Genomic DNA, 27077 nt, shown 5'->3' on the forward strand with positions numbered 1-27077 from the left:
ATAAAAAAAATACAGATATAGATACGCATACAGATACACATGCCTGTAAATCGAAGCTTTCTACAACTATGCATTTTATTGTTTCATTAATAATAAAATTATCGTCTAAATGAAAAACTATAGCAGAAAATAATAAAAATAATTATGAATAAATGATTTATATAACATTAACAAACTTGAAATACAAAGGGGTGAAAAATATGCGAACCTTAAACAGACACATAAACAAATTAAATAAGCATTTGAAGAAATCATAAACGATTTTCTGACGGTGATGTACGAGGTGTTGTTTAGATTGGAGCACATCCAAACATCCAACCAAAAAATTAATCGACTCATTAATAATATTATAGTTATATTATTATATAACTATATATATATATATATATATATATATATGTATATACATATAAATATACATATGTGTTTGCACGTATGTATTTGTGTTTGTGTTTATATATGCGTACACACTTTATATACAAGTATGTACAAATATATAAATGAATGTATATATATGTAGATATATATATATATATATATAGAGAGAGAGAGATATATATATATATAAATTATTAATTACTTGAGGTATACTGTTTCTAATACGGCATTTATTTTGATTGATGGATGGATTGAAGGAGAGACGAAATGAATGGATGGATGTATGAATGAATGAACGTAGAAAGAATGATGCAGGGCTGGATGAGATTATGATGGATGGCGTGAATGGTGAATGAGTGTAGAAAAACCTAGATGGATGAATGAAAAGATGGATGGATAGATGGATGGAGGGAGGGATGGATAGAGGTATGGATGGATGGAGGGATGGATGTGTGATTGAAAAAGAACAAGTGGCATGTTCTGTTTTGATAGTCAGGTAATAGAATAGTTCGCGAGACGGCGATTTATGCCTTCATTTATGTTTCTTTGTGTGTGTGTGTGTTTTTACCATTTCATGTGTGGTGTGGTGTGTAACAATTGTGTGTGTGTGTAAGTTGGTATATATATATGTGTGTGTGTGTCTGTGTGTGTATGCGTGTTTGTGTATCTGTGTTACTGTATGTATGTATGTATGTATGTATGTATGTATGTATGTATGTATGTATGTATGTATGTATGTATGTATGTATGTATGTATGTATGTATGTATGTATGTCATTGGATGTTTTACTGAATTTGTGTCTGTACAAATATCACGCAGAGCATTTCATTTCAATAATTTGAATGTGCTTTGGGTGTTGTTGCGTGTGTTTTTTGTTATGTGTGTATGTGTGTGTATTTGTGTGTATATGTGTGTGTGTGTGTGTGTAATTTTAAGCTATGCTATATAGTGATCGTTTCATGTGTGTATGTGTGTGTGTGTGTGTGTGTGTGTTATTTTTTGCATGTGAACTGCAGGTTTGTTTACAACATTCTTGCATGTTCAGGTTCACAGTACGTAAATTCCGAAATGATTCAACATACATACTTCACATACAAACACACACGCACATATGCACACATAAACACACACAAACAAACACATACACGCGTATGTATATATATACATATCCACATTAAATAGATATAAAATATATATGTATGTAAGCAATTACATCTGATCATCAGACATGCTCGTTAACATTTCAAGGATTGTTTGTTCTAGGTAGGCAGTTGTTGCTGTAACGTTGTATGTTGGTTGGTTGGCTGGTTATTGCGCTATATAAATATAATTTAAGTTTCTATGTTTTTATTCTGCATTTTTAGAAACACTACTTAAATTAACTTCAAAATATCGTTTCGTTTCGTTTCAAATCTGAAATTTAATTTGTTTTTTTTTTGAATGTTTAGAAATAATGTGTGTAACTTAAACGTTTATGAAATTAAAACGCAGATTAAACAGTATTTAAGCACACACACAAAAACAAAGAAACATAAATGAAGGCATAATTAGAAAATGATTGCCACTACAAAAATACGTTTTTAAAATAATTTTTTTTATAAAATAAAAACCGGGAAATATAAAAATAATCACGTGTCCACATCCGCTATCAAGTGTTTACCATGCACAACACGGCATACACACACACACACACACACACACACACACACACACACATAAACAAACACATAAACACACATACATAAAAACATACACACACACACAGAAAACACTCCAAAAGTAACCCGCGTATGCAAAGCAAAACTCACAGTCAATCAAACTAGCACATATTTATATATTCAAACAGATTTACATATACAAATCACACATACGCACACATATACATACACACAAACACACACACACACACACACACACACACTGCACACCCACATACACACATATTTGCAACAACCAACAAATATTATTCATTTTATTATCTTCAACCACTTTGTAATCTTTTTATTTCTCAATTTTTTGGGGCTGACAAATGAATTTTTTCAGTCTAGTTTTTTACATTTTGTTTTTATGGCTTAACTTCATCATGTTTGACCGCTGACGTTGACGTTTTGTTGTTTTGTATTTTTTCTCCATTGTTTTGCTCATTATTTTGCTCGTTGTTTGTTGGTGTGTTGGTTTGGTTGGCTCGCATGATTTATATTCCTGTTTTGATTTTCCATTGCTTATACTCTCCCGCCGTTCTCTGAACTTTGCAGGCAGTTTCGCATCACTCTTGGTGTTCGCCCTGTTTGCTATATTTAATTTAGGATTTGTTTGTTTGTTTGTTTGTTGGCTCGTCTTTTGCTGTTAGTGCTGCAGTTGTTGTTTCTGCTATTCTTCACTAGGCATGTTATCAATCAATTTGCTCTCTTGCTCGAGTTGTTCTCTAACATTGTTGTTGATGTCTTAATTTCTATTGCCTTCTTCGATGCAACACACTCAACATGCCGCGACAGAGCCCAAATCTGATCACACGTTAAACTGTCAGCTTTGATTTGATCATATTCATTCATCATCAAATCGAACAATCACACAGCCTGGTTCATCATCGGTTGAGTTGGGTTTCGAAGTAGCGTTGTCATTGAAATGGCAGACAGAACTGACCACGCATAACCTGCTAACGGCTTCAACTAATATGAGCCACTCTCTTATTTGCAGGTTTCATAACTGCTGGAAATAATTTTAAAACTAAAAATTGAAAAATATTAATACGAAAGAAATGTATGTTGATAATAATATTTGATAAGTTATTAAAACAGAAAAACAAAATTAACATTGCTAGCGATTAATAATAGTTAATTAGAAATATGGATAGCAGACGTAATCTCCACAAGCTGAAGTGTAAAAAACATCAGCATCAACATCACCACAAAAAATAAAACAAATAATGTAGCAATGAGATTGAAACTAACTAAGATGTCCAAGAATGACAGAGGTCAGCGTCCAATTTAACAAAATGTTTATCAACAAAAACGAAATCCCCAAAAAGAGCAACAACATTTTTTTGATAAATATTCATCGATTTCAATAAAATCATCACAAAATCATTTTTTTTAATGAAATGAAATTAAACTAGATCATCAATCACCAACGTTATCAAATTGTTAACTGACAATAACAAAAACTTAATCAAACATGCAACAAAAACGAAACGAAACATGTGCCGAAATAGCCAACAATTTCGCAACAACTACTTTTTTAAAACTTGCAGCCACAAGAAATCCATGAGCTAACAGGAAAAACAGAAAAACAACATCACATATAGAGTAATAACGAATGGACAACAACAAAAGCTGCACAGTCAACAAAACAAACATACTTCACAGAAACAAACATACTTGACAAAAACAAACATACAAACAAATGAAACGACAATAAAACAACAGCAAAACAAAAAAAGTAATATTATTAAAACAACAACAAGGGTATAAAAACTACAACAGAAACAAAGACACATCAAAAAACGACAACAACCACAACAATAAACAACAAAATGACCAGACAAAACAACAACAACAAACCAAAACAGCAAACAACAACAACAACAAACAACAACAACAAACAACAACAACAAACAACAACAACAGACCAGCATGACTCGTTTATTGAACACGGCAAATGAAAATGCACCAACATGCAGTGGAGGACATCACGTGACTAATCCCCCACCCCGTCCATCCTCTCTCTCTCTTTCTCTCCTTCCGCATTATCTCCTTTTCTCATTTTCATTGCCACCACTATCATCATCATCATCATCATCTTCGTAGTCTTCCTCCTCGTCATCATCATCATCGCTGTTGTCATTGTCATCATCATCAACATCTTCATTATTATTATTATTATTATCATCATCAATTTGAAATTCTAATTAAAGTCATCAACAAAAAATAATCATTTGTAGTTTTATTATCGCAAGATATGTACTATGTAGCTCAAAATCATTGTTAATGTGATCAGATACCGTATAATATAACGTACCATAAACATAAACTAGTTCAACAAGCATACGCATAAATGCTTATGTATAATACAAACATAGAAACGAACAAACATACAAAGACATAACAACATACAAAGTTATACAAACATAAAAAGATATACAAACATACACACATACAAAGACATACAAAGATATACAAACATACAAAGACACTGATACTTTGGCCAGTCGACGCATACATATCCGTCTTCGAAGCGTTGAACTGTTTAATTTCGTTCAGAAATGTTTACAAGTTCGTGCTATGCACACATACTGCAATGCACACACACACACACACACACACACACACACACACACACACACACATAACAATGCTCAAATACACAACAATGCACACATACACAACAATTCACACATAGACAACAATGCACACGTACAATAAGCACGCATACAAAAATTACTAAAACCCTCACATACAAAAATGCAAACATACAACAATGCACACTTACAACAATGCATTACCAATGCATTTTTGTACGTTTGCATGTTTTTCTGCTTATAAAGCGCATTGATTTTGTTTTCATGTTGTATGTTTTTGTATTTGTATGCATGCTTATTTTGTTGTTGTTTCATTTTTTAAGATTAGTTTTCGAATTGAAAATATTAACTTGTTTTAACTTTAGAACGTTAATTTTGTTCATTTTTAACGTCTTTATATAACTATGACTGTGAACTTTTATTTGTTTCCGAACGAACAAGCACACCGTGTCGTTGTATCCACGCATGTGATGTTTGTGTGCAGGTGTATACAAAGAACATTTGATGATAATGATGTTGATAATGGTGTCAACCCCACATGACGATGATGATCATGATGATAATAGGAAAAGAATAATGGTAATGATAATGGTGATGATTTTACTGTGTATATGTGGTGTGAGTGAGTGTGTGTGTATATGTGTGGGTGTGAATGTGTATTTGCATGCACAAACAATCTGTGAAGTGTTTTGTATGCAAACTGGGTTTGGTTTGTTGTTGCTGAGAGCAGTTTCATTGTTGATGTTTATGTCAGGCTCTTTCTTTTTCTCTTTCTCTCTTTTTCTCTTTCTCTCTCTCTCTCTCTCTCTCTCTCTCTCTCTCCTTTATAATTTGTTGTTTGTTTTCCTGACGTGCTGGTTTGCATGTTTTAGGATGTGTGTGTGAGGTGCTCTGTTTGCATGTTTTTGTTGTTGTTTGTATGTGATGTTGTTTGTATGTTGTTGTCGTTTGTATGTTTTTGTTGTTTGTATTTTGTTGTTGTTGTTTGTATGTTGTTGTTGTCGTTTGTATGTTGTTGTTGTTTGTATGTTGTTTTTGTGTTGCACGTAATTGGATTTATTGAATGCTATTACTCCATGGTGAATCTGTAAAGATTATTTGGCTTAACTTAAATAGTTTAATTTCAAACTTTTATTTGGAAATTGCAAACGAAACTAACTCTTTAACTTAAAATTTCATTAACATCACTGTGTTAAACTTACACGAACAACAACAAAAAAAAACTTGAAAATCCTAAAAAATCTTCAAGTTCTATTCTAATGAAGGCTAAACACAAGCCTACAAACAAATAAACAATAAACTCTCTAGCAAAGAAACGAGCAAGATGGAAGGAGGAAAATATTTTACGCCAGATAAGGAAAAATTAATGATGGAGCCTCAGCAATTGACAATCAGTGTCGTTTCAACAGTTTGACACCTGTTACCTGGCACACACACGTCAATAAGAGAAACTACGTACCGAACTCTCACATTAACACTCACATTCGCTAACTTTCTTACGTTCATATATGAATATTATCATTATTGTTATTGTTAATGTTATTATTATTACTATTATAGAGAATTCATATTTATGTATATGGGGAATTAACATATACATTAGTAACATATATGTTAATATAATAGTGTTATTGTATTAATATATATATATACATTTTATTCCAATAAAACCATCATTCAGAGACCTGTATTTATTCAGATGACTTTTAAAGTATGTATATGTGAATAAAAATCCTATTCAGATTAGGTTCATATGTTCTATTACTATAAAAGTATTTACATATAGAAAGAGAAAGAGAGAAAGATAGAGAAACGAGAAAAAGAAAGAAAAACAGAGAGAGAGAAAGAGAGAAAGAGAGAGGGAGGAAAAGATGGAGAGAGAGAGAGACGGACATACACTTTTATAAACTTATGTGTATTTATTTAATAAACTAAGCGTAAAGAGGATGCGCACTGCATGATATATGCCTAAAACACGTGCGCGAATTTGACGTCAGTGTGGCAGTGCGCATGTGCACGCCCGCCAGAAAATGAAGAAAGATATCGAGAAGAAGGATTGCGTGCAAACTGCTCTTAATAAAATGATCTATTAATCATCATTCACGCTGTTCGTTCTCCGCTCTTGGGCTGTTGTTTGCGCGTGCGTGCGTGTGCGTGCGTGCGTGTGTACGTGTGTTTGTGTGTGTTGCTCTGTGGTGTGGTGTTTGCACGCTGGAGAGCATACACGTACGCACGCTAACCAGAAATACTTTATTCACATTTTCAAGTATTTTCGTTATTTTTTTCTCAAGCTTTCCTGCTTGTTTTAGAATATTTTTTTGTGTGATTTTCTTACAATGTTGCTCTTTTAAATTTTATTCATTTATCTGTCTAATTAATTAATTAATTTATAAATTCATTCTAAATTCATTTCATAGTTAATTGAATTTTTTTTACTTTGAGAGCAGTTCGTTGGACCACACTTGGAAAAAAAGATTGAGATAAAAGTCATAATGAAAAAAAAAAATTGATAAATATATAACAGGATTAAAAAGATTAATTTTAATTACCCCTTAAAAATTACACACGTATCCACACAAACACACACACACACACATATACACACATTCTCACACATACACTTACACACACATGTACAAACACACAAACTCTCACATACACACACATACACACTCACACACATGCACACACACACATACGCGCACACACACACATACGTACACACACGCACACGCGCACATGCATGCATGTTGATGAATTATCTGGAGCACGCGAGAAATTGTCAAGACCCAACAATGCTATGTAAGGAGCTGTCACAGGGATGAAAAGAAAATAAGATGACATCGGTGATGATGATGATGTTAATGATGATGGTGATAATGATGATGTTAATGACGAAGATGATGATAGTGATGATTTTAATGACAATGATGATGATGATGATGACGAGATTGAGGATGCTAATGATGATGATGATGATGTTAAGGATGATGATGATGAAGATGACGATGATAATGATGATAACGATGATGAAAAAGAAAATAATGAAGATGATGAGGAGAAGGAAGATGATGAAGAGGATAAAGACAGCGTTATTAAATAAGACAAATACTATTATGGTGAAGATGTTATCACCTGATGTTACTAGCAACAAAACAACTTTGTGGTATGAAGATCTTAGATCATTGAACACACTCCAACAACAATAATGTTGAATCGAGTGATGATGATAAATACATGGTGGTGGAAGTATTACGGTGAAAAGATTGTGGTGACGTATTTATTAACCACTGCGATAGAGAATTTTTCAGTTATAAATAACAACTTTGAATAATGAAGGTGATAACAAACGATTAAACATTTTAAAGATGATGATGTTTATGATGATGATGACAGATATGACGTTGACAATCGCACATTTTTGAATGTGATAAACACATTGATGATGATGATGATGACGATAATGATGATGAACACATTGATGATGACGACGATAATGATGTTGATATTGATGATAAACATATTGATGATGATGATGATGACGATAGTGGTAATGATGATGATGATGACGATAAAGATGATGGTAATGATGACGATGATGATAATGATGACGACGACGACAACGATGATGATGATGACAATGAAGACATTAATTAATTTATACATTTCAATACGTCTCAGAAACTCTACAACTTTCATCGTATAACGATTGATAATCATAGCATTATACTTAAAAATTCACTGAAACTACAAACTCATAAAAATGTAAATGACCAGAAGACTGATCAAGAAAAAACATCACCAATCTTGAAAAATGAAAAAAAATAAAAACAAGAGAGTGAAAGAGAGAGAGAGAAAGAGAGAGAGAGAGAGAGAGAGAGAGAGAGAGAGAGAGAGAGAGATGGAAAAAATAGAGTGAGAAGAGAGTGAAAGAGAGAATGCGATGAACATTGTTATGAAACCCCGGGACCTCTGATTGTTTACCGAAAGAATTTTCACATGTTTGAAAGCGTGAGTTGAACAGGCATGCATGCAAAGCCGCGCCGCGCCATGCATGCATGCATGTATGTAATGTTGTATGTGTGTATGCATGTATGTAATGCATGTGTGTATGTTTGTTTGTGTGAGTCTGTTTATATGTGCATGTGTGTGTGTGTGTGTTTATGTATTGAAGAACATTTAATTGGTGACATGTTGAAAGTAGGGGGATAGGAGCAATAATTAATTTGCCACTGCCACAATTGCATAAGAACATCGCGTGCTGATGACAACCCTTTTGAGAATAAAAAACAACAATAAAGTAATGATGGTAATAACAACAAAAATTAACAATAAAATGAGATAAGTGGATTAATTAGAATAAACCGTTTAACAAGTAAACCAGTAAAACTTTGATGAGAAAAACGCAAATAATAATAATAATAATTTTATTATTAGTAATATTATTGAATTATTGTTCATTATTATTAATAGTCATGTAAAATTTTAATACTAATAATGGTTCTATGAAAAAGAAAAGAGATAAACAATTGAGTCTGCAAATTAAATTAAATTAACTTTTAACCAAACAATTATTTTTAGTTTTTGTTTACACTTTCTGAATACACGCGCGCGCAAAAACATTTTTTTTAAATGTATCCAAAGATCAAAAATATGCATGCCTTTTATCGTCCTTATTCGTCATGAGGATCATTTATCACCTTTTGCAGCTAATTCAAAATTTCTGTTTTGTCTCTTATTATTGAAGTTATTAATTTTATAAAATAAAAAAAAATGATAATTCTATTTTATTATTATTATTATTATTACTGTTTTCTTGTTGTCGTTGTTGTTTTTAATGATTATATTTTAGTTTCTGTCATTTTTGCAGTAGCTGCTTGACATAGCAGCCACACGACACAGTAGCCACACGACACAACAGAAGCCACACGACACTACAGTCACACAAAACGACAGTCACACAACACAACAGCCACACGATACAACAGTAGCCACACGACACAACAGAAGTCACAGCCACACAAAATGACAGCCAGATGACACAACAGCCACACGAAACTGCATCAACATGACACAGCCACATAACGCAGCCACCTCATGACACACCTCAACTACAACGTTTACAAATACACACGCATACACACAAAGACTGACAAGTACAACATTCAGATAACCACACGTATTAATAAATAAATATAATTATCTGTGAATGTGAATGAGTAGCACCTTTCAATAAACACAAACTACATATGCATTTTCTATATACACGCAGTTACAATGATTCATTTCAAAATATACAATCATTAATAAAGCTTACAAACACTCACCGACGCAACACACACCACACGAACACACGCACACACACACAACACACACACACACAATACACACAAACACGCAATAGATTGTTTCATACAAGTAAACTTAGACTAAAACACATGAACAATTGCACGCACGCACACACAGACTGGCACGTACGTACAGACGACATAGAGGATGCTTAGAAAATAGACATTGCTGGCAGTGATTTGAGTGGAAGACACACTCTTGCACGCGTAAGTACGCATTGTCGAATACATTAGAACCATTCATTCATCAAACCAAATTTTTCAAAGTTATTTTTTCGTTTTTGCTTCTTTGTCCATTTTATATTCCTCGTTCGTTTTTTCAACTCCGTTCTACCTTTTTTCTATTTTTTATTTGAAAAAATTTTTGCAAGAGAAGTTTTTAAATGAATGAATAAACGTGAAATGAAACCAGAAATGAGAAAGTATGATTGATTGAATGATAGGAAGAATTTAAATGATACAAAAAAATAATCGAATTATATTTGAAAAAATTTGAATGAATGAATAATTAGATAAACAAATTAACAATTAATATATGAATTAATGTTATTTTCTAAAAATGCAGTTTCCTATTGGCGAAACTGATCGAATGTATCAAATACGCGCGTAATCAAGATGTTAAACGAGACGGACGATTTATAAGCTTGGGAAACGCATGAAGACAAACAAGCAGAAACATAAAAAGGCAAGCATAGAAACAAACGTAGATACAAGCAGATAGGCCATAAAACAAACAAACATGCAAACAAACAAACAAACATGCAAACAAACGTGCAAACAAACATGCAAACGAACAAACATGCAAACAAACAAACGTGCAAACAAACATGCAAACAAACAAACATGCAAACAAAAGTGCAAACAAACAAACATGCAAACAAAAGTGCAAACAAACATGCAAACAAACAAACATGCAAACAAACAAACATGCAAACAAACAAACAAACGGACGTCAAGTATAGAAATAAATCTTTTAACAAGAAACCCACAAACGAACAAATATTTATTGAACAAGAGAATGAAAAAATGTAAAAAAAAGACAAAAAACGAGTGAACGAGAGAATAATGCAAACGATAAATAAACGGATGAATGAACAATGGTATAAAAAATGATTGAGTGAACATCTGAGCGAACGAATACATAAACAAAATGTCCTTCCTCTATCACGTACACACGCGTACACACACACACACCACACACACACAAGCACACAGCATCACATGCACAGCATCACATGCACAGCATTACACACACAAACATACACTCACAAACACCGGTATCTCATACATGTATCCATTTACGCATACACACGCAACAACTCACACATATATTCTTGATATACATGTCTAAAAACAGCGGATACACACGCTAGAAACATTAATAAAGACCGACAAACACAAACTCCCACATATACGCAAACACACACACGCATACACACACACGCACGCACGCAGGCATATATGCACTCTGCTCAATAAGTAGGCACCAAACGAGCGAACGTACGTATAAAAGAGATTGTAGCATGAGCGGATCCAACAGAACAGTCAAATAACTTCTTGCAAATGTTCTCTCTCAGTTATTCTCCCTCCCTCTCTCTCTCTCCTTCTTTCTTCCTGCCTCTCCAACTTTCAATTTCTTTGTTAATTTTTAAACAAAACTAATTTAGTTTATCGACATTATTTTGTTATAATTATCGGTGTTAATTTGTTTTTGTTTTAACAAGAAATGAGATTTTGTTACTGTTAAAAGTGATTTTTTAAACAATATTTTAATTTGTACGTTTCTTATCTGCATCTGAAATTGCTTGACAGACTTTGGATATGACACTGTCCATCTAATTAAAGTTGGTTCAAAACTTTTTACGAATTTCTAATTAAACTTTTATCTGTTGCGTTTGAGTAGGAGTGATGAAATGTTTGTCTTGGGTTTAAAAACTAATCGGATATTATTTTATTTCAACTGTTTATTGTTTATTAGTGATACTTTCTATACATTTATCAAAGTTAACTTTGTTTCAATTATCACTTCTCACTGTTGTTCCTAGTCTGTAATTCGATACAGTTCTATCAGGTCATATTAATAATTACTAAAGCAATTTTAATACTTCTCCATACCGAATTAATTTAATGTCAGTGAAGAATTTACGTTTGTGGTCTATTAAAAATTATAAGACATTTATTTTTACATTTTACAAAAACATTCAAACCTTGTCAAATGCAGAGTCTTGCATAACTTCGGTACAATAATACAAAATTAAGACGGTAGAAAAAGGACAATAAACCAAATTGAAAGATAAAATAGCCATAGAAAACGCGCATTCAATATGTTCAGAGAACATCAGAAAATGTAAAACTGATTTTAGGAAACGAGCACAGAATTGATATTTATAAAATAAATTTCTTTGAGAATAAATGATGAGTGTATTAGTTGAAAATTAAAATTGATAGTTTTTTTTTCTTAAAAAAGTTTTTACAAGCAAAATTAAAACAGCTTCAAAAAAAGATCGATTTCTGAAAAATAATCGGCCTCAAACGAATTAGAAAATTACAAATTATTTTTCTAAAAAATTAAAAATAATTTTAATTAGTTAGGTAATCCAATATTTTATAAATAGATATATATTGGATAGATACATTTTACAATATATTATGTATAGTTTTTTCATTTAACGTTTGAATTGATTAAATGAAACTAAATTTAATTGAATTTAATTAAGATTTATCTTTTTATTAAAATTAACTTCATAGTTAAAAATATATTATAAAACATTTTGGTGATCTATTTTCTTAAAAAATAATATCATTATTATCAACATTTTTTATCAACTACACTGTTATAACCATCGTCACAGTCATCATCATCATCGTCGTCGTCGTCACCGTCCTCATCATCATCATCATTGCCATCATCATCATCATTGCCATCATCATCATCATCTTCATCTTCTTCTTCATCATCATGATCTCACTGGCGTACTCTACAAATTGAATGAAAAAGTTTTTTCTGAGTGTGACAGTGCTGAAGAATTCGTCCATCTACAAATGATGCACGCACGCACGCACACCCACACACGCACACAAACACACACACGTACAGACACGCACAAGCACGCACACACTCTCACACAAACACTTATAAACCTTCACAGACATAAATATGTACATATTTACACATAAAAAAAAGAACTTACAACTTGTCTTGCACACTCACATTCACAGACAACACATACACTCAGACAGAAGCACACACACATACACACACTCATACAGAAACACGCGTGTTTGTTAACCTGCACATGTGATATTATATTGTTACATTGCAACACGTATCAACGTCGTTACGTAACATCGTAACAATGAGATTTAGTGATGATGTTACATTCCTGTTGAAGTTTGTTGACACCGGCCAGAAAAAAATTCATCAGATATAAAAATAACGACGTATAAAGCAGATTCTCACGCGAACTCGTAATTGTCAACATATATCAATGAATAAAATTATACAAGAATTCACATTAGCAGGCTCATAAAAGAGGCAAAGTTACAACACCACACACACACACCACACACACACACCACACACACACACACATCACACACATACAGGCATACCACGCTCACACACACACACCACACACACATACAGACATACCACACACGCACACACACACACACAAACAAAAACACACACACCTACATGCCTACATAATTTGTCGGTACATCATACATGCATACATACACATTTAATGTTACGCAGTGCAAAGCGATGTTTTTAACTTCAACATTTTATATAAAAAAAATATTCGGCTCAAGTTATTTGGTGCTTGTGTGGCTGCAACTGTTGTTGCTGTTGTTTCAATGTTGTTGTTTTAATGTTGTTAGTGTTATCGCGTGTTTTAATGTCATTGTTGTTAGCGGGAAAATGTTGAAACTGCATTCATTAGATTTCTCTGTTACATTATTTATATCGTTGTTGTTGTTGTTGTTGTTTTTGATGTTACCATTATTTTCGTTATAGTTGGAGTTGTTGATTGTAGAATAATCGATCGGTGAGGAATCAATGAATGGTCCGTTGCATTAAAACGCGCACCTGTCTGAACAAACCAGTCACAATTCACATTCATCATTGTAAATTTGAAATTTAAAAATCAATTCTCGACAGCTCACCTCACGAACACCATTTGAAACATTAGCAGCATATCAAGAGATAGGTACACACTTTCATTTTTAACGTGTGCGACAAAACACACATTTCTAAAAAATCTCGTGTGTGTGTGTGAACGAACATGATTGACATAAACATAAACATAAAGAAACATATGCCCATATCTAAATGAAATAAAATGTTATTATAATATCATTATATATGACGACTTTTCAAAAACAGAACTTGATTGACATGTTTACACAAACACGCGAACACGCACGCTCACAAACGCACACGCACCTACAAACATACACACGTATTTTCAACACCTAAGTTTTACACACCACACTCTAAAATTAAACTCTACATAGAAATTAGTTAAATATGACTAAAATAATTTTTAAATTTCAAAAATATTCAACCCAAAAATTAAAAAAAAAACACAAAACCAAAAAAATACATCAATGGAAACCACAAAAAATAGAAATAAAAATAAAAACAAAATGGCCGCCGACACGTAATATGCAGAAGAAGCATTTGAAAAGAAATATTATCATTCAGATCGTCAGCTTGGCAGTCGATAAAGAGACAAAAGTCGCCCCGGAACGTCCCAAGTGGCCAGTCCCGTAACTGCACATTCATGGCCTTTAAAGTCATTTCCATTCAGTCTATTTCGCATCGTCGGGCCTTGTGGTAAGTGGGGCTGTAGTGGTAGTAGTGGTAGTAGTAGTAGTAGTAGTAGTAGTAGTTGTAGTAATAGTAGTAGTAGTAGTAGTAGTAGTAGTAGTAGTAGTAGTAGTAGTAGTAGTAGTAGTAGTAGTAGTAGTAGTAGTAGTAGTAGTAGTAGTAGTAGTAGTAGTAGTAGTAGTAGTAGTAGTAGTAGTAGTAGTAGTAGTAGTAACAATCTAGATCCTTATTCAAAATGAAAAACAACGAGCTTCACACAACAACATCAGCAAGCACATAAAACAACACAAAAAACGTTATACATATTGCAACAAAACAAACATCCACACATAACACAACTAACAGCCAACAACAGGACCGAAATAACACCCAACAATAAAGACCCTCACAATTTCATCACAAAAACACCCAAGCAAACAACAACAGCCACAACAGCATGCCAAATTACACCAAAACATCCAAACAAACAAACAACAACAACCAAGCCAAAGCCAAAAAAACCCTTTAATCACCAGCATTAAGAACAAAACAACAGTAAACAACGCTATCATGCCAAACAGCAAACATCAGGTAGAAACAACAACAATATCGTAAACAACACGATGACAACAACAACAATAACATTAAACATCACACAACGAAAAATAACGTCACAGCAAAAAATCAACAAAGACAAAAATGTTCATTGCCTCACAACAACAACTACAACTACATCGACGCCAAACGACAGTGGCATCAGTGACAGCAAACACCAAGCAACTATTACGACAACAACAAACATCAACAACAAACGTCAACAACAACAACAACATCAACCACAACATCAAACAACTAACAACAAGTAATAAACAAAAACAACTACATCCACATAAACAGCAAACACTATGAAACAGCAACAGCACACCAACCAACCAACCAACAACAACGACAAAACAACAAGAAGCATCCCACACAGTTTTATGAATGTCCGCGCGTTTAATGGTTTCGCGTTTTTACGACGCCAGCTCTTTTCCCGAATGGTTTCACGCAAACTTTGCGTTTATTTGCATGTCTACTCGCATGCCTGCATTTGCCTGTGCGTATGTGTGTATTCGCGCCTGTGTGTATGTGTGTGTGTAAGTATGTGTGTATGTATGTGTTTGTGTTTGTGTACGTATGTGGGTATATGCATGCATAAACGTGTACATATTTAAGTACACGCCAAATCAACAACAACGGTACGTGTTTGTTGATGTTTTTTTTGCGTCAATATGTTGTTTGATAGTGCATGAATGAATACAATAAAAACAAATATGTTCTTAACACAAACTACTAAAATTTGATATAGAAAAATAAATAAGTTTAAGAATGATAATGAAAATTAATACGACCGTATATTGCACATGTTTACTGGTAAGATCCATTGTTGTTGGCTGAAGTACTCAGATACGATTGTTGCTGTGATTGTTGGTTGTGTTGATTATTGTATGTTATTGAATGCTATTTTTCGTTGCGATTTTATGATTATTTGTTGTATTGTTGCGTTTGTATATAATGTGCGAGCGTACGTGCTTGTGTGTTTGTAGTTGTTCATGTATTTACGTGTTGCCTACGTGTTTGTTTGTTTGTTGATTTAAACGCTTCAAAGTGTGTGTGCCAACGACGTGCGATACATTTGCATACGCACTGCACTCGTAGAGAAAACTTTCCGAGTGTTATGATGTTCGTTCGTTTTTCTACGTTCTCAACATTATGTTTGTGTGTTTTTCTTTGCCTATGCATGAATGTTTTGATGTTGAAAAGTCTATTTACTGATATATATATATATATATATATTTATTTATTTATTTATTAAACACGCACGCACACACGCACACACACACGCACACTCGCACGTTTTACATACACGAGTGCCTTTTTTAATATTCGTCCGCATATGTGCCTATGCAAATAAATGTTGGCTCTTTTTACAACATTTAAATTCAATTAAGACCTCGAGCTAATTAAATTAAATGATATAATCCTGCTATACGGTCATTATTTCAAGAAGGTATCCTGATAATGATGGTGTTGATGGTAATGATGACATCAAAATGTGTCTGATGATAACGATTATTAAATTTTACTTACACGCACGCACACATACACGCACGCACACACACACACACACACACACTTTGGTTGATGTAATTGAACCATTTAATAAACAATGTTTGAGGAACAATTTTAAAAAAAGTTGTTAATGTTCCTTGTGATTCATCCAGCATTAATAAGCTAAGTAGCATTAAGGTTATATGATTCGATAACTTGCAATTTTATTTAAGTTATGTATAATAAATGACTAAATCGAATGAAAAGTTTATTTAAAACCAAAATATTTCATTATTTAAAAAGATTATGAAAAATTAAAAAAGAGATAGAGAGAAAGAGAGAGAAAAAAAGCGAGAATGAGTGAGTGAAATAAGAAAAAAAATGAGTGAAGATCAGTGAGTGAGTGAGTGCAAACAGTGTGTGCGTACGTGCATCGTTTTATTTACAAAAACAATTGAACTGGTGTAAGGTCTTGATGTGATTGTCTCCACTTGTATGCCTGTTTGTATGTGCGTTTGTATGTGTTTTCGAATGTGTTTGTGTGTTTTAGCGCATTTGTATGTTTTGTATGCTTTTGTATATGTGTTTGTATGGGTTCGTATGAGTTTGTATGTATGTGTTTTGTATGTTTCTGTGTTTGGATGTTTGGCTGAATTTATTTTGTGTGGGTGTATTATTTATGCGTGTATTGGTCTGTTAATTTGTTTTATTATAAATTCTTTGGAATTTAGATGATTTGTTTCGAATTTTGTTAAGTTGTATGTTGGTGTTTTTGTGTATGTTTGTAGATGTTTGTATGTGTTTGTTGATGCATGTATGTATTTGTGGATGTTTGTATGTGTTTGTGGATGTTTGTATGTGTTTGTTGATGTTTGTATGTGTATGCTGATGTTTGTAAGTGTATGTTGATGTTAATATGCGTTTGTTTGTAGTTACATGTGTGTGTGTGTGTGTGTGTGTGTGTGGTGTGTGTGTGTGTGTGTGTGTGTGTGTGTGTGTGTGTAGATGATTCAAAAGTTTGGCTCCTTCATTAGCAAGCGTTTTTCCACAGTGCAGGTTTTACGATCATCGTTATCATCAATGAAGTTACTATCCTTAAAATTTTTTCACTTATCACATCTGCAATAAGAAGTTCACCTCCCACATTCTTGTGTTACATCATCGACTTTGTGTTATTCTTATATTTATTTAATTAAAACATTCACGTAAAACGTTGATACATTTACGTTTTGCCCATCTTTTATGGCGTTTGGTTTTCTTATTTGTTAGTTATCTGTAATACAAAATAAAGTTAACGAACAAAAAAAAAATAAGTCAAAAATTTATTCAAAATCAAAATATACTTGCCGTTGCTGTACTTATTTGAAAATTGGAACGGAAAATCTTAAACTCAAAACAGAAGTAAATAAACCTTAGACTAAAACTACTATTACCAGAGTAAGAAAAATTTTAGCCCAACTATTAAGATTAGGCTTGCAACTACCAAATGCGATTTCTGCTAATTTTGTGGCGCGTGTAGCATTTCAAAGCAGATTTTCAAGACCAGTGACATAGGAGAGATTTAGGAATTTAAAGATTGCTATAATGTTCAGTTTTAGAAAAATAATTTAACTTTAGTAAAGTAGGGTTGCACACAATGCTCTCTTTCATTTCAATGTTATTTATACTGCTTAAAAAAAACTCCATAGAATTAGACTCATTTTTTAACGTTTAAAATTTCGAAATAAAAAATTTTGATATTTTAATATTTTTATTTTTTAATTACTAATTTTTTTGTGTGAAATTATTTGTCATTGGGTTAAAATCATTTCGGTGTTTAAGCATTTTTTCATTGATGCATGCAATTATATGATCGATACAGTAAATTTTTGTCTATCAATTATTCGTATTTCTTTCGCGACTCAAATGTTTAATTTCATCTATCTACCGACTAGTTCATTTTACCTATTTAACAAAAAATTTTATCTTTTTTTTTCATTCACCTATCTATTCATCCATCAATCTACTCGTCCACCCATACAGGCATGCATGCGTGCATGCATGCATCCATTCATGCATCCATTCCTCCATCCATCAATCTACCCGTCCACCCATCCAGGCATGCATGCATCCATGCATGCATCCATGCATGCATGCATCCATCCATCCATCCCTCCATGCATGCATGCATCTATTCATCCATCCATCCATCCATCTATCCATCCATCCATCCTTCCATCCATCCATCCATCCGTCCGTCCGTTCCTCTCCCATTTTAACGCAGGCATTTGTTTGCGTTCCCACGCAAGAAAGGAAGACGTTTGCACACGCACAAGTCATGCGCAGGCGCGTGCGAACTGCAGGCTTGCGATAAGCATGCTCTAATAGCTTCGATGGTTCAGGATTTATTGAGTACCCGCGCTTTTTTCGGTCTTTTTCATTATTTTCTTTTGTTTTTCTAGCGCTCTGTTAATTTTTTTTGTTTGTTTATTTTTTAAAGTTAGTTTTTTCTGCAAGTGCTTTTTTCCAGTGTCTTTTATCTTAATTTAAAAAGTTTCTATTTCGCCTGTTTTAAAATAGAAGAGGTTTATTTAGAAATGTTTTGGAATATTGATGTTTATATTTGGTTCATTGCTAATTTGTTTTCTTTAATGTTGTTGTTGTTTACGAGTGCGTTGTCTTGTTGATCAACGTTAATTCGCGTCGCTATGAATATCTCGTTAGTGGTTTTTTGTTCTTCTTCTTTAAGTTAATTGCAAAAAATAACGCGTATAACAAGTGAATGTATATTCTATGGAATAACCTGAAAACAATGAAAAATAGGAAAAAAGTTTCTAAAATAAGAATTTTTGTCTTAAGCTCGCATACAAAAGCGCGTTCTACAGTGTGTTTTTTCTTGCGTAAATAAACGCAAAGTGTACAGAGGCAAGCAGAAGCATGCATGCGTGTGGGCAAGTGTATGTGTACAAATGTGTGAGCGTGTGCATGTTTGCCTGGTATATCACGTGCTCTCCTTGTTTGTTGCCTGCATACTTCTCTGTTTGCGTTCCTCTATTATAGGCTCTGCACTGTTTGCTTTGGATTTTATGCCCGCATGTGTTGGCGTTTCTGGGTAGTCTGGTGTTTGTGTGGATCTGTGGTTGGCATGCATAGATGTGTGTGTGTGTGTGTGTGTGAAGGCTTGTGTGTCGGTGTGTGTGTGTGTGTGTCGGTTGTTTGTTTTCATCGAACGTGAGAGGTGGGACTTTGTTGATGTTGGCTTGGGTCTCTCGTTTGGTTTTTTCATGTCTGTCGAAGTAAGTTCAAGTCGGTTTGTGTTTATTTTATTGGTTCACGTTCGTTTTGTCTGCTCAATGCACTCATCTCTTCATGATGTACTGTTAATTTTTTGTTTATGTCGTTAATTTCGTTACGTGAGTTCTTCCTTCGCCATCCTGCCTGGATGGACTCTGGTCGGTTGCTGAAGATTTTGAGGTCATGCATCTCCACAAAGTATTAATTTAGTTTAGTTTTAAAAATTCTAATTTAATAATTATCATTTTATTTTTAACCATTATCTCAGTTTTTTTGTTCAAATTATGTAGCCGCATTGTATTCAATGCAGCTCTGACCCTGCCTGCATACGATGTGATACAACAATGTGAAAGCTGGGATGGTTAATACGATAGTAATGTATTATTGATCTTAATAAACTCATACCAAATGCTTTAACATAAAACAATCACACTAGTCATCCATCAATCAAACTCACGCAACAAAACTCACTAACGAAGATAAAGGAACACACACACACACACACACACACACACACACATATATATATATATATATATATATATATATATATATATAAAGTGAAGTAGGTATCTGCTTGCTGCATCTTCTCCACTAGCGCCATCTTTGAAGGGGTCTGAGACAAAAATTCCATCTAAAAACTGTAAACTCATATTAATGCATTGCAACGCTTTGTAGCACACGGCAATGCAATCACATGCTTAGCTACCTACAAACACCTGTACGTACATGCCTCAAGTGCACACGTACAAGCACCCAATCATGCATATATTAAACTACCCATACACCCACACATACACGTTCAAAAACACACATAAACACAAGCATACACATACATACAGTTTATACGTACCTAAATACAAACACTCATACATACATACATGTATGTATACATACCCATGCGTACGTCTGAACATACAAAGATGTTTTTTGTTTGGTCTAGTTGGAAGTTGTTGTTGACAGAGGAAACGTGATGCGATAATGGCTGGCAATGATTTACACAACAAACACACCAGCCTGTTTACTAAACACAAACGTGCACGCCCGCAAGAAAGATCATAAATAACAGCAAGATCAGGCTAAATGTTAGCTGTGTGCTTGCTCGTTCATCCGTCTGTTTGTCTGTTTATGTATTTGTTTATATGTGCGCATTTTCGTACCTCTGTCCATATGTTTGAATGGGTAAATGTTTGCACGTTCGTATCTTCATCTGCTTGCATGTTGCTTTGTTTGTACCTACGCTTGTTTGTACCTTCAGTTTATTTGTCTGTAAGTTTTTTGTCGGATTTTTGTTTGTCTGGCTTGGTTGTTAGCGCGTTTTCAATTTATTTGCAGGTCTGTGCAATTTTACACGTTCGTGTTCATTCATCTCTCAACTTGTTTGTTTGTTTGTTGAGTTTGTGAAAATGTGTTTGCGTATCTAAAGCTGTACTCTAACTGTACATGTACATTTTCGTTTTTAACTTGTATGTAGTATTGTATACATGTTTGTATTTATTTATACTTAATAAAAACTTCTCATATGGTTCTTACATGAAATTAATAGTATATTTTACAGTGCTGGCTTGTGTTTTTATTCTTTACTCTAGTGTTTTCAGTGTGTTTTGTATGTGTGTTTGTGTGTGTGTTTGTGTGTGTGTATTCACGATGACACCTTCTGTGGACGTGTGTCTGTATTGTGTGTGTGAGTGTTGTAATTATGTGTTAGTGTTTTGTATGTATGTATGTGTGTGTGTGTGTTGTGTGTGTGTGTGTGAATGCCTATGTGTTTGTATTTGTAAATATAATGTTATCTTGCATGTATGGCGGGGGTTAACATTTTGCTAAATAACAATTCTTTCTTTAATTTTTTATTTCATGTTAATCTTTTTATAATATTACGGTTTATTTTTAGAACTTTTTTTTCTGTTTCGAGCTAAAAGAAATAAATACCAACAAAAAATTCATAATTGTATGAATATTTTGAAGGGATAACAAACAAACAAAAATATTTATAATTGTATAAATAATTTTGAGAAATAATAAACAAACGATGAAAGCGAATTTTCTTCTTCTCGGCTTTACTGCGGACTGGAAGGAGGAGGAATGCGTGCCTCTGCTTAATGACACAATTAATCATGAAAATGCACGGATAGGCTGGTACACACTCCGAAGTACACTCAAAGTTGTATGCTTGTTTGTATGCGTGTGTGTGTGTGTGTGTGTGTGTGTATGTTTGTCCGTATGTTAGTGTTTGTATCTTCGTGTGTGCGTGCCTCTGTGTGTGTGTGTATTTGTATGTGTGGATATTCTTATGTGTGTATTTATTTCAAGTGTATGTTTGTAATGGGCGTTTGTTTGTATGTGTGAGTTTTTATGTTTCAGCGTTTGTTAGTATGTTGCTTTTAGTTGTGTGAACTGCTGCGTAAAAGTCGTTTATTACTGTTGCAGATAGTAATATTTATGAGAGAATTACTTATTAAAATTTCAATACACATGCATTTTTTAGATGTTTGATAGGGAAAATTTAAAAAAAAGTAGTGTTAAAAGACTTGTCTCGGTCACAATTTATGAAAAACATTTCAACAATTTACTTTTTATATTACAATAGCTTCAATTTATAAGTGATATTTACGATGTAAGTTAAAATTTTCAAAATTTCTATACAAACATGATTTTATACATACGAACATACATAAATACATTCTCATATGAGGGCATCTACGTTTTAGTACATACACATGTATGTATATAAAACAGAAAGTACAAATTCGAGAGTAGGTATTCTGTACTAATTCAAGTACATAATATTCTTTATGTCTACAAATGTATATGTATGTTTTTACATCTCTCTCTCTCTCTCTCTCTCTCTCTATATATATATATATATATATATATAGATATAGATATATATATATAGACAAACATACACACACACACACACGCATATACATAGTATATATATATATATATATATATATATATATATATATATACACCTATATATATATACATATATATATATATATATATATATATATATATATATATATATATATATATGTATGTATATATATCCATGTGTGCTTGCCTCTGTACGTTGAAATAAATAAGCAACCATACGTTGAATTATTTAAAATTATATTTTTTTGATTTTTGTAATCTGCTGGTAATATAGTTGTTAATTTGTTTGTTCATGTTTGTTATTATCCACAAACAGAGCGTAAACATTTGATTTGATGCCTTACCGAAGGTTGTGGTGAGTAAGTTTTGGTTGTGGTTACCAACTTTACCGTTGAACAAACTCGTGATGATGTAATTCAATTAAATTCTGAGGTGATAAAGTTGTGTGTGTGTGTGGTGCAGATATGTAGAAAAAGCAAAAGTCAAAAGTCCTTCTCAACAAATCAGGAACATAAACAACAGTTCTCCGTTTCCAGCTGCTGACGTCAACGTGAATTCTTTGGAAGAAGAAAACTGAAAAGATGATGACGATGATGAAGATGATGATAGTGATAATAATAATGAAAAATATGGTGACAATGAGGATGACAATAATGATGATGAACTGAAATAAACATTAGATCAGTCCTATTAATTATGACAGTTATAAGGATTGTGTTGTTTTGACAGATAATCACGTTAATCAACGCGATGGTTAAAGTTGCAAAGTGTATATGTTTCACGATAAATTAAATCATGCACGCGATTCTTCAAGTTTGGATCACGATTGGATTCGAACATGGTCACGTGAATGTTTCTTACACAAAAACATTGGCCTCAGCAGGCACCACTACAGCCTGAGCTATTATTAAAGTATATGGCCTGATGAAATTCTCCGTCACTATCATATAAATCACAGACATTACTTTCTTCATCATCGTCACAACGACAACAAAAATATGATAATCTTCATCATCATTATCATCATCATCATCTTCTTATTCATCATCCTCATCATAATCATCATCAACAACATCATTGTAATCATCTTCATCACTGTCCTCATCATCATCTTCATCATCCTCATCATCATCCTCATCATCGTCAACATCGTCACGTAGATGAAGTATATGAGGTGTTCACATTGTTTTTGCATTCTTCAACCACGTTTTTAGTTTTTCCCATCTTAGCCGCTTAAACTGGCATTCAGATGCAGATTAAATGGCAAGTGGCTTAATTATGATGGATGCCTGAGCCACACCTCGCTTTCTCCTATGCTCCCTTCATCTCTGTCGTCTGCTCCTTTATTTGTTTCTTCCCTCTCCTTCATTCATTCATTCATTAGTTCGTTCGTTCGTTGTTTGTTCGTTTATTTGTTCTTTCATTTTTACATTTGTTTGTTTATTTCTTCATCCGTTCGTTTGAAATTTTTTTTCTTTCTGCTAGATAAATTTTACCATTGAAATTGAATGAACCACAATCTTATCACAAAGCTATCATTAAGCTATCATCATCATTCTTTTCGTGATGCTTGTTGCAATCATTTTGTAAACCATCCATCTATCCAGCATCTTCGCATCTCCGTGAAGATATGGAAATATCAATCAGCAGTTTTGTAGTTTCAGTTTCATTTTCCAAAATTTTTGTTTCAACAAATCACCGTTATCATCCAACATATCGACATAGACATCATAATCGCCAACAGAATGATTATCGAGATCATCATTATTATTATCACCATCAACAGCATCATGAATATTATCAAACACTACTATCATCAACAACATTATTATCATCATCATTTTATTAATCATCATCATAACCATCACTACCATCATAAACAACGTCGTTAATATGGTATCATCATAATCATCTTCATCTTCATCTTTATCATTTTTATCATCATTTTCATCATCGTCTTCATCATCCTCATCATCATCATCTCCATCTTCATCTCCTTCGTTTGTTTTCGGAGGAGTCGGTTGAATGTTACATGCTGCTGAAACAAGTGTGGGTTTCAATCTCTGAAATTTCTTTAATATGGCGGACAATTTTAATTGGATAATATTATTATTTTTGGCTTATTTTTATTATTAATTAATAAATAATAATAATATTATTTATTATTTATATTTTTAGTTACTATATTATTATTGTAAATATTAATTTTTTTAAATTAATTTTTAAATATATCAACACTCACTCGCACACACACGCACACGCACACATACACACACAAAACACACACACACACACACACACACACATGGCTCTTTTGTTTATTTCGTTTTGTTAGTATGAAGTATGATCTGTGATGTGTCGCTTGGATTGGCTAAGAATATTAAATTTCATTGGATGTTGTGGAATGTGTGGGTTAAAAGATTTGTATGTTGTTGATTGTCTCAGTACAAACAAAACTAGGAACATGGTGTTTGAGAGTGTGGACGCTGACCATCATCACAAGACTTGCAGTTCAGCGAGGACGAAAATTATTTCACCAGCTACAAAACTTCATCTTGCAAGCACTGCTACTACCAATAAATCCGCAAAGACCTCATCATCATCATCATCAACAATAACGTTATCATCATCGTCATCGTCATCATCATTATCCTCATCATCATCATTAACAACATCATCACCACCTACAATAACAACAGCAACAGTGGAAAATAACTTTGTTTCATCATCATCATTACCGTCAATTACAGTAGTATTGATGACATCGTCATCATCATCAGCATCATCATCATCCTCATCATTATCATCAACCAGATCGTTTATGTCATCACTGATGTCATCATCATCATCATCATCATCATCATTATCATCCTCAATTTTTGTAACACCTTCGGTTATAGATAACAAAATTTCCACCACAACAACCATATCAACAACAACATACTTTTCTCAAAATACAACAACAACAACACAATCGCAAACAAGAGCAACAAAATACATCTCAACAAATGAAAACTCCGAGGACTCGTCGTTGTGTGGCTATTTAAACGGTTGGCTGATTTCACGTGTAGGCTGTTGTTATGATGTTAAGCATGTTTTTGATTCATTGTTGTTGTCTTTGCAGTTGTTGCTGATGTTGTTGTTGTTGTTGTGTTGTTATTTTTAATTGTACTACTTTCATTGTCTTATTCCCTAATAGCACACAAAATTTTCTAAAATGCTTTTGATAATTTGTCATTGTTTTTGATTTGATATGATTAAATATTTGTGCTGGGGCGTTATGTTATGGTAAGTTTTGTTTAGTGATGCTATTTTTTGTTTGTTTTTCTCTTTTACGTTGTTCATTTTTCATTGTAGATTTTGTTCTTGATAAAGTGTGATAATAATCACAAATGCTAAAATTTTTTAAGAAACATGAGAATAAAAAGTTTAAGATTGAATAAAAACTTATTAACAATTTTTAAAGAAATTTTGTTAAAAAACATTTTTACATAAACAAAAAACTCGTCCATGAAGGGTACAAAATAATAATGGAAGTGCCGATTATATCTCAAATCATAGTGACATGTGGCAACAACATTGGCAAAAACAGAAACAACAACTACTTCAGCAGCAACAACCACAACCGCCACGCAACAACACTTTCAGACGACGTTGAAATCAGCAACGACGACAACTACAACAGCAGCAGCCACAACCACAACAGCAACCACAACCACAATAGCAGCCACAGCCACAACAGCAGCCACAACCACAACAGCAGCAAAATCACGAGCGCACACGAAACTGATCTTTCTCAAGATCGTAAAACAAATATGAGCACAACTGATACACCAACAATATTTGCCGTCAGTGTGGCGTGTTTGTCATCGTCATCGTCATCTTCACCATCGTCATCTTCACCATCGTCATCTTCACCATCGTCATCTTCACCATCGTCATCGTCATCATCTTCTTCTTCATCAACCCCATCAACATCATCTTTATCGTTGT

The 27077-nt window shown here is 33.3% G+C and overlaps 2 protein-coding genes across 2 annotated transcripts in view; one reads left to right on the top strand and one right to left on the bottom strand.

Annotated features, from left to right (window-relative positions):
* Positions 1–19524: 19524 nt before the first annotated feature.
* Positions 19525–21421, bottom strand: HELRODRAFT_168522 (hypothetical protein; the record flags this gene model as incomplete). The annotated part of the gene is made up of 5 exons (XM_009014371.1): positions 19525–19649; positions 19941–20041; positions 20139–20195; positions 20519–20523; positions 21362–21421. 5 exons carry the CDS (start codon positions 21419–21421, stop codon positions 19525–19527), a joined length of 348 nt encoding a protein of 115 aa, XP_009012619.1.
* Positions 21422–26614: 5193 nt separating this feature from the next.
* The window catches only part of HELRODRAFT_168523 (hypothetical protein), a gene marked incomplete at both ends in the record, with an annotated part of 6321 nt that continues 5858 nt past the window's right edge, over positions 26615–27077 (top strand). The window contains one exon of the mRNA XM_009014372.1: positions 26615–26945. Within this exon, the coding sequence (XP_009012620.1) occupies positions 26615–26945 (331 nt within the window). The remainder of the gene's footprint in view (positions 26946–27077) is intronic.

The sequence above is a fragment of the Helobdella robusta genome (assembly GCF_000326865.2).
Source record: "Helobdella robusta unplaced genomic scaffold HELROscaffold_13, whole genome shotgun sequence".
Lineage (NCBI taxonomy): Eukaryota > Metazoa > Annelida > Clitellata > Rhynchobdellida > Glossiphoniidae > Helobdella > Helobdella robusta.